General features: G+C 31.1%; 1 protein-coding gene across 2 annotated transcripts in view; it reads right to left on the bottom strand.

The window, feature by feature from the left end:
- Nucleotides 1-1,242: 1,242 nt before the first annotated feature.
- Nucleotides 1,243-9,231, bottom strand: part of LOC117116367 (ankyrin repeat domain-containing protein SOWAHB-like) — a 22,168-nt gene continuing 14,179 nt past the window's right edge. Inside the window, exons 5-8 of one of the 2 annotated variants that reach the window (XM_033260391.1) lie at nt 8,817-8,840; nt 7,227-7,501; nt 4,829-4,884; nt 1,243-3,832 (exon numbers count right to left, since the gene is read on the bottom strand). In XM_033260391.1, the coding sequence (XP_033116282.1) occupies nt 3,769-3,832; nt 4,829-4,884; nt 7,227-7,501; nt 8,817-8,840 (419 nt within the window). In that variant the 3' untranslated portion in view covers nt 1,243-3,768. The remainder of the gene's footprint in view (nt 3,833-4,828; nt 4,885-7,226; nt 7,502-8,816; nt 8,841-9,231) is intronic. The other variant, XM_033260392.1, reaches the window with a different exon arrangement.

The following is a 9,231-nucleotide window of genomic DNA, read 5'->3' as shown; positions in this document are numbered from 1 at the left end:
TCTTTGACGCATGCGCATTTGCATAAATGTCTACACACACATACACACTACACACAATAAAAAACATAGGAAATAGCAAGAGTGATTACAATAGTTCCTATTGCATTACATGCATAGGAACTAAAAAGGAATCTGCAAGTTTGGCAAAAATTGCCCAACCTGGTTTCAAACCCGCAACATCCTAGTGTCTATTCAGCTGGTTGAGAGGTTGAATCCCAGTGAGGGTATATTTTTTTTTTGCACTTGCAGATTCTTCATTACTGTTTGAAATTTATATTATGTATAAAGCATTACCGCTAGACGATTTAGAGTTTATCACTTCACGTATAATAATAATGATAATAATAATAACAATAATAAATAAATATATATATATATATACATATATATATATATATATACATATTCAATTAAATTCAAACGTACGCTATTGCTTTGATATGCCATTAGCTTCTAAAATGACCTTAACTGGACATAACATTTATATTTACAATAATACCATTATCAGTACGTATTTGCAAAATTTTGACAACTTATTAGGCCTACATATGGAGTATTTGCTCTGTAAGAGAAGATATGATAGAGTCACTAGTTAATATGTAATGAATGAAATTTACAGTCTTATGTCATCTACTTGGTTTGGGTTTGCACTCTTACGTATGCTTTTGGTCTTATGTATGTTGGTCTGTCCAACATTCAGCACCTCTTTTGAATTTTACGCTAAGAAAATTTTGCATATCTCTCACGTTATTATTGAAGGAGTAGTCCATTGATGTTCAGTTTATCAATGCCATGAGTCCAAATACACTCCCATAAGTGATGACCTTTTCCTACTGCACCACACCACCTTTGCCTTTCCAGTAAAATGTGTATCCAGGATTCAAATCTCAGATTTGGTCCTTGCTTGACAATCTTGTTTCTGAGAGACCCGCTATTCTTATGTGATTAGTTTACTCTCCATCTTTATTTTGATCTCTCTCCCTTCTTACTACCTGTCTCTCTCTCACCCCCTCTCTATTGTCTTAATTCTTGTAATGTGCCGCAGGCCAACTGTATTTTATTTCTGTTCATCTTCTCTATATTTTTGACTTGTTTTCTGATATAGATTCCTCATGTTGTGTTTTTATTATATTGAGCATTTTCTTTAATGTATTTACGTGGAATAAAACAGGAGAGCAGTAGTTTATGTGGAGTTACAAAAAATATGAACAGTAACAATAACAGGTCAATGCAACACCAGCATAAGATTCTCTTTTTAATTTTTACTGCAGTTGTCAGTATCTGTACATAAAATACCCCTTTGACCAACTACTGGCTAAACATGACGTCCACCACCTAAATGAATAATATTAGAAACATAGAGTATATTTAATTATTTACAAGTCCATAAACCTATAAAAAAAATCTATTGGTATAATCTACAATTAAATCGTAATAAAAATGTACATATTTAATGACAGTATCTAAATAAGAATTCAATCTAGTAACAAATGCTAACCATAAAATTCTTTTGTTGTCCAATTGCATAATTGTATGCCATGCTAGCAAGACCACTAATTGCATTGTTCACAAAACCAAAAACAAAATCTCAGATTGTGCATCATTTTAATCAGAAAATATAATTGAAAATAAATGAGGAAAAGTAACAATACAAAATTAAAGTAGTTAATTTTAGACACACAGATTCCCACTGTATTTTTTTTTTTAACTTTCTAGTCCTATTTGTGGCACCATTAACTAATACAAAATGAAGTTTGTATACAATCTATTGCACGATTACAAATTCAATGGAATGGTGTAACACTATATTTGAATGTGTTCAAACCACCAATAGCAAACCGTTTTTTATATACAAAGAGCACCTACAACCACCTGTGCTATGATAATATCTACTTTATTAAAATGTCCTACATTTGTCAAAAGCAATAAAATTACTCACCATGATTTTCATACGATTTTTTTAAATGTTTAATCAATTCAGCACTACTTTATAATGTCTCCTACGATGAAATATCAAGTTTTTCTAACATTACTTGTAAAATTAGTATTCAATTTACATAGCATTAAAACATGCTGTAATAAAATAACATATTTTGTATTTAATTACAGTTATTATTTATAAAATTGATAAAAGGAATAGGCTTATGATACAATTGTGATTATCAATTATAATGTTTGACCAGCCTTAGGGCCAGTTTATCTTTCTGTGCAATTTTTTATTCTGTAAAAGGAAAGATCCCAAAATAGTTATATAGATAAGTTCAAAATAATTCAAGCTGTAATTTAGTCATCATTTTTTTAGCCCTGTGGTTACAATTTCATGTGCCAAAATGAACAACACATGGGGAGAGAGGTGGTTGACAATGATCCCTAAAACCATATGGTCAAAAAAGGCTGACCGACTGACCCTGTTGTCTGAATGATACTGTCTGGGCAACACATAGTTTTTAATGTTTTGGCCTAAATGACTGAAATGATTAAGATGCTGCTGATTTTGATTACCATGTAATGGTGGTGGTGATAATATTGATTATGACTGTAAATAATGAGGGAGGTGATGAATGTGGTGGTGCATGGTAATGATGGTGACAATTATAATTTTAATGAGGCTGATGATTATGGTGATAATCACATTGGATTATGATGATATTGGTAATAATCTCAAGCAATTGCATCTTGTTTTCAGAGATAATTGGAATTATATATAATTCAAATTAAATCACTGTACTCGTTATTACATAATTGTCAATCAAAACTACAAGAGCACCAAAAAAGGTAGACTGACAGTAAAAATAGTACCACCAACTATTACATGGTAAAGGCCTACCACTACTTGTCTCAATGATAAATACACCATAAATATGTGTTAGCAAACAATTGTTACTTTAATTTACATGGAAATATTCTATAGTTTATATCCTCTGTTAATGCACTGACTCAAGGTGAAATAAATATTGACCAGAATGTTGCAGCATTCAACTGCTTTATTTGCATATTAATTATATTAATTATAATACCTTGCATAATTAATGAGTCCATATTTCTGTCAGAGAACCATTGTATTTTAATCCATTCTACTATGCAGTGTTCACACTGCGAGACTGAACTAATTTTTCCTCACATATACAGTATAGAGTACCACAGTCGTGTCGTCACAACGCCAGGTAGCACCCTCTGTTGCCAACCAGATGTTAGTTACCGTTTATTACGCCTGAATGACTTCATATGCTTTCTGGAATAGGCATTTTAAAATCTAATATTTTACCATCAAAATGTAGTAAAAACACAAAAGCCCACATTATATTAGTTATCGAACACACATTTAATCATCAATTAAAATTTACAAAGAAAAACTAAGATACAACATCTTAATAATTACGTTAGAAAGGGGTTAGAAATTGGGATCAATGGTTTGTCAGTGGGGAAAATAGCATCCGGTTGAATGCATTTTGCAACAATAGCAATGGAGTAGTATCACATGGTATCGTGACGTAACACTGTAGTACTCTATTTTGAATTGAGAACTACCACGTAGAAAAAGTGAATAAAACACTCTAGAATACAAGAATGAGAGCTCTGCATCAGGACAACTAATGAGAGCACTGCATAAGGACAACCAATGAGAATGCTAATAACCAACTTCAGATTTTGGATGAATAACTTAGACTGGTATCTTTCCTTGCTTTGGTTCATATTGTGATTCCTGAATGATCAGCATAGGGAATGATGTTGTTGTTAGCAACCATGTTCTGGTCGTCTTCATTTGTCTCAAATAAATGTAGATGACTCCAGAATATTCGAGTCTGAGCCACTTTTATGAATTTCTACAGCACTGTTGGAAAAAATAAGGGTAGGTCTTAGAATGATAAAGAAATAATAAAATGTGCAGCGGTAAAATAAAATACGCAATAAGAAAATAATACAAGCAGAGGATATGAAGTAAAAGCAGAAAAAGGAATATATGCATTAAAGAAGAAAGTTAAATTTTAAAAAGAGGACTATATGATATAGAGAAGAAATACAAATTGAAGGAAAACATAGAAAAAGAAGTTTAAATAGCGAAGAAGAGTTGAAAGAAAATTACATTAGTATAAATTTAGTTTGCAATCCTGATTATCTGTACCCTTTAGTTTCCCAAGTGAATCATAAGTCACTTCTAATAGGAGAGCATCTATTAAGAGCTTAGTTTAACCTTAAAATGATTCCAAAATTATAATTAAGCTGTGTCATTATTTTGTTCATTTATAAATTGCTTATGTTTTCTGAGAAAAATAAGGTTTTGAAAATTTATAATTTATGGTTCTCGAAAAATGTTATAATAAAAAAAAATATGGAAATTTTGGTGACCCACATGGTTTATGATCCAACGAATACAAACCCCTGCATATTAATGACAAATAAGTAGACTGTTGTAAAGGGTTGGATTCTACTAAATGCCAACACATCACTCCAATGATATAAAACGTCCTTTGATGACACCAACTTTATCTACCTCCTATCTCATGCTTCGCAATAATCTTAGTAATTTGTAATAAAACATTTGTCACACTTTATAAATGACCCATAGGGTCATTCTCACAATGTATAGAAAAGCGACTATGAGGGCTATGATTATGCCACACCCCTTTGCGTTCCCAATCCAACTCAAATAACCATGCCACAAACTTGATTAGTCTACGTTAATAATCGTAATTCAATATTTTAAGCGTTAAATACTTTTATTATGTCATTAATAAATCAGAGGTTGTACTTATATTTAGTAATTTACTTTCTGTTTGAAATAATATTTTTATAATGCTGAGAAAATAATATGCATGAGAAACATTACCCAAAAACATTTTTCCTGGCTCGTTTCACATGTGTAGGAACTGGAGGTGGCATCCGCTATATATGCAGCAACGAAACAGACACAAAAACAAAGGCAAAAGTATTAGACAAAATTGACAAAAAAAATATAATGCTATATATATCTTGAATAATTAATTCTCAAAAGTGACAGCATTAATGAGAATTTTAAAATTGAAACAATCAGAATCCCTCAAATTAGATGCTAATTTTGTTATACTAAATTAAAATAAACTAAGTATACACGCATTTATACTCAAGTATATATAAATAAATATAAAAACTTAGTTATTATTATTATTATTATTATTAAGATACAGTACTAATAAACTTCGACCTGATTTAACCCAGTATCCTGCAGAAATGAAGTGTACCCAGGTTGTAGTTCGAAAACTATGTCCATGTTTTTGTGACAAATATCTGTAATTTTCCAATATATACCATTTTATCGGCTCTACTTTGAAACAGCGCCAGAAACGTCTCGCAACATTTCATTGAAAGACATCCAGCAGCCCAGCCTGAGCAAATTTCTTTTTTCCACACACATATCTTCTTTTGAGCACAACCAAAAGCACTGAAGGCTTTATGCATCCCTATTTTTGTTTTTTGGTTTTTGCATTTTGTTTTCAAACTCTAGCCTAGGACTCTACAACAAGATTGTGCACCAGTCACACAGAACAGATAAACTTAGGCTTAAACTAAAGCCTCCGGGATGTCCCCCAGTGGTAGTTGCCAGGTTTTCGGAAATTTTCATTTCCAAAATTTAGCAAAAATGGTGTATAGGCATGGTAATTTTTTTTTTTATTAATTATTAATTCTAATTGCACCAAGGATTAACTGCAATAAATTAAACATTTTTATCTATAAAACTATAATTCTGAATCTGTGTATATATTTCTTTAATTCTGAAATTTTTTTATTAAGTAATAATATTTATTGAAATTGTAAGTTTTACACTTAAATTGTATATATGCTCTTTTAAAATTTTTTTGAATGTCCTGATGTTTTTGTGATTTTTGATGTTCGCTATCAAATGACAAATAATGTAATATCCAATCTTTCTTTTTGGTTGCAATAAAGATTATTGGTGATCTGCTTTGTTATTGTCAGAGATCATCTTCTTTTTCTTATTCTACCTTTCCTTCCATTTTTGTCAAATTTCACTTTTTCACTAAATTAGAGCACGTTTCAGGCCATTTTAAGCATTTCAAAATGTTTTGAAATTTTCCATAACGCACGCGCATTTTTATGTGCACAGCACATACATATGGGGCATGCCCCCGGACCCCCTACGACAGTGTTGTCTCAATCGGCCCAACTTCCGGCCNNCCACTGAAACCATGAATATTTTAAATCAGTTATAGCTCCTTAGGATGAAAGGTGACCCCCAATTTTTATTACATATTCTGAAATCACATGAGTTGTAGATATGATTTTATAGATCATTATGGCTGATCGGACATTGTGTCGTCATTGCCATCTGAATTAAAAAACCTGAATTTTTATGTGATAAATATTTTGAATGATAGTAAGTCCCTCACTAACAGGCGTTTGTCAATGAGAGTTGATACATACAGTATATCTTATATCAGGAGTCAACATTTTGTGACACTACTATGCGCACGTGCATCAAGACGTACGCGTACGCATGAGTAAATCTTTTAAAATGCTCCAAATTCTTTTTAAAAAAAATGAAGTGTATACTTTAGGCCATTTTCAGCATTTAAAATTGTTCAATCTGCACCGCGCACACTTCCTCGAAGGTCAAAGTGCGGCGGATCACCTAACTCGTCCTCAGTGACGAGTTCAAATCTAGTTTGAATTTGACTTTCTATAATCAAATTGCAAATACTTTGATTTCTTATCAATATCAAATTAGTAATTTTTTTCTCCACTTAGCAAAGTATACTTATTGTACATTGTACTTTTAGAATAGTACTTCAAGAAAATCAGGAATTTTCTGGAAAAAAAAAATTCACATATGTTTGCATAAAGCATAAAAAAATGTATAAATAATTTTATTGTTATTCATACTAAAGTAAAAGTCAACCAATCAAACTTCAGTGATCAAACTATGCTTATTGTATGATTAAAAAAAAAAAAAAATGTATTTCTTTATCATAAGCCCACCACCTATTGAACACAAAGTTGGGCTGATTTTGGGCAGTGTGCTTATACCCGGGGATCCCATACACCACAATTCCAAGCAAATCATCTAAGCTAGTCATTCAAACCATACCCTGGGCTTTCTCCTGGGAAAAGACTGGTACCTGTACATAAAACTGGATGTAAAGTAGGGGATGGGCTTATACCCGAGGTCAGCCTATACCCTGAGGAGCTATGGGAAATATATTCCAAGAAAAAATATTTTTTGTACGTACGAATTGGTCAAAATCTACTGTTGACAAAGGTCTGTGTTGAATTTTCGGAGAAGTCTCAGGTGTGAACGACCTGTGGTGTTCCATGTGCACGCTCTTAGGTCGCATCATCGGGGAGGACACTAATACACCTGTTGATACACTCCTCTTTTTCGGTATACTTTCAGTTGATCCCCACGTTCGTAGAGCTCTGAAGGATGCCCTCAATGTATTAAACTTTGATCGTTTCTCTGGTTCAAACTTCTCTAGATGACCCATTTGAATGTTGGGAAGAACACCTATTTGAACAAAAAAATGAAATGTATCAAAATATATCAGTGTTAAATTATTATATTTTTTAAAGGTTACTTAAAAAAACAAACCCAAAAGGATACTTACTGGTTTGAAAACTATTTAGGAATATTAAAACGTTAAATAGAGGTACCAGACTTTAATTGACTAAGACTACAACAAGTAACCAACAAAAATTACCCAATCCTCCATAGGCACTTTGAATGTTAAAATTAGAATAGTTATGCATCACTGTGATTGAATGCACCATTGACTTTATTAACACATATATTTTTTTCCTCAAACACATACACAACCCATAAATCTAAGACCAAAATGCTAACACCAGATTATATTATGTGAAATATATATACATACAGTATGTATTTATATATATATATATATATATATATATTTTCAAACATACACACAACCCATAAATCTAAGACCAAATACTAAGAAAAGTGTACACCAGGTTTACCAGAAAAACGATTAAGAAATATACACAAAAAGATTAATGTATAATTTAATTTACCTTTGATTTTTTAACCCCTTGTAAATAAATCATATTTGTTCTAATAAAAAATGAAGGATAGCTAAGGTAGTATCTGAAAAGTTGAAGGTATGCACTATATTTTGTCTGGTTAAAACAAACTCTAAAAAAAAATGTTATAAATAGTTAATGAAACTGCTCATTTACAGATAGATGCTAGGTGGTCAAATGATATCCTATTACAATAAAAAATGCTATTTCGTAGTCACTTTAAGTGACTAAGAAGTTTGTCATTTTATCTGGTGTTACTAACACCAGATAATGACAAACTTCTTCTTAACACACATTCTGTCAATTTACAGAGATTAGATTTTGTATATATCAATACTTGAGTACTGTAAATGTAAAAAAAAATAAGCAATTATCTTTTTACACCTAAAAATTATTCCCCCAGATCTTTATACAAATGAATACTGGTATATGGTAAATAAGTATTGAAAAAAGTACACAGGATTAATTTAACCAAATCATTAACATTAAATAATAATAAAAATAATTAGAAACTCTGCTTAGATCAGCAACCCACAATATGTCAGGTTTTTGATTTGAATAAAAATACAATTAGTATAGAAAAAGGTATAAAATTAAGAAATGGGAATAATTGATGGGATTGCAACAAATGCTGGCGTGTCAATAATTGTTGAAGGTTGCAATAATTGCTGGGGTTGCAATAATTGCTAGGCTGGGGTTGCAGTAATTTCTTGAGGTAGGTTGCAATAAAAAAAAAGCATGATAAAACAAAAAGGAAATAGGTGTTGAAACAGACTTACCTGAGGAGGGAACTTTCAAAGTTTCTAAAAGAGAAAGGCAATGAAATGGATAACAATTAGCTAATGTGGAAGGTGCATTTTACATGCAAATTAGATGCAAATAAATCAAAAGAATATATAAAGTATAAGTAAATAAATAGATTATTAAATAAAAAAAAGGTTTATGTGGTATAAAGGTTAGTATAAAGTAACAAAAAAGGGTTAACAAAACAGAACTGTGCTTTTTGTCATTACAATATTATTCAACTTTGATATTTAAATTATTATAATTTATTTTAAAATGAAGTTTTGGTATAAACTTTTTCAGGAATAACTGGTATTTAACTGAGTGTATTAATGGTATAAATTTTTGCAGTAAATTAAACTGGTATTTAACTAAGTTATTTTCTAAATAAAAACCAGTTTATCTAACATA

Source organism: Anneissia japonica, unplaced genomic scaffold, assembly GCF_011630105.1.
Source record: "Anneissia japonica isolate Jap-2015-1 unplaced genomic scaffold, ASM1163010v1 scaffold288144_len532060_cov191, whole genome shotgun sequence".
NCBI lineage: Eukaryota > Metazoa > Echinodermata > Crinoidea > Comatulida > Comatulidae > Anneissia > Anneissia japonica.
This window is presented reverse-complemented; position numbering and strand designations above follow the sequence as displayed.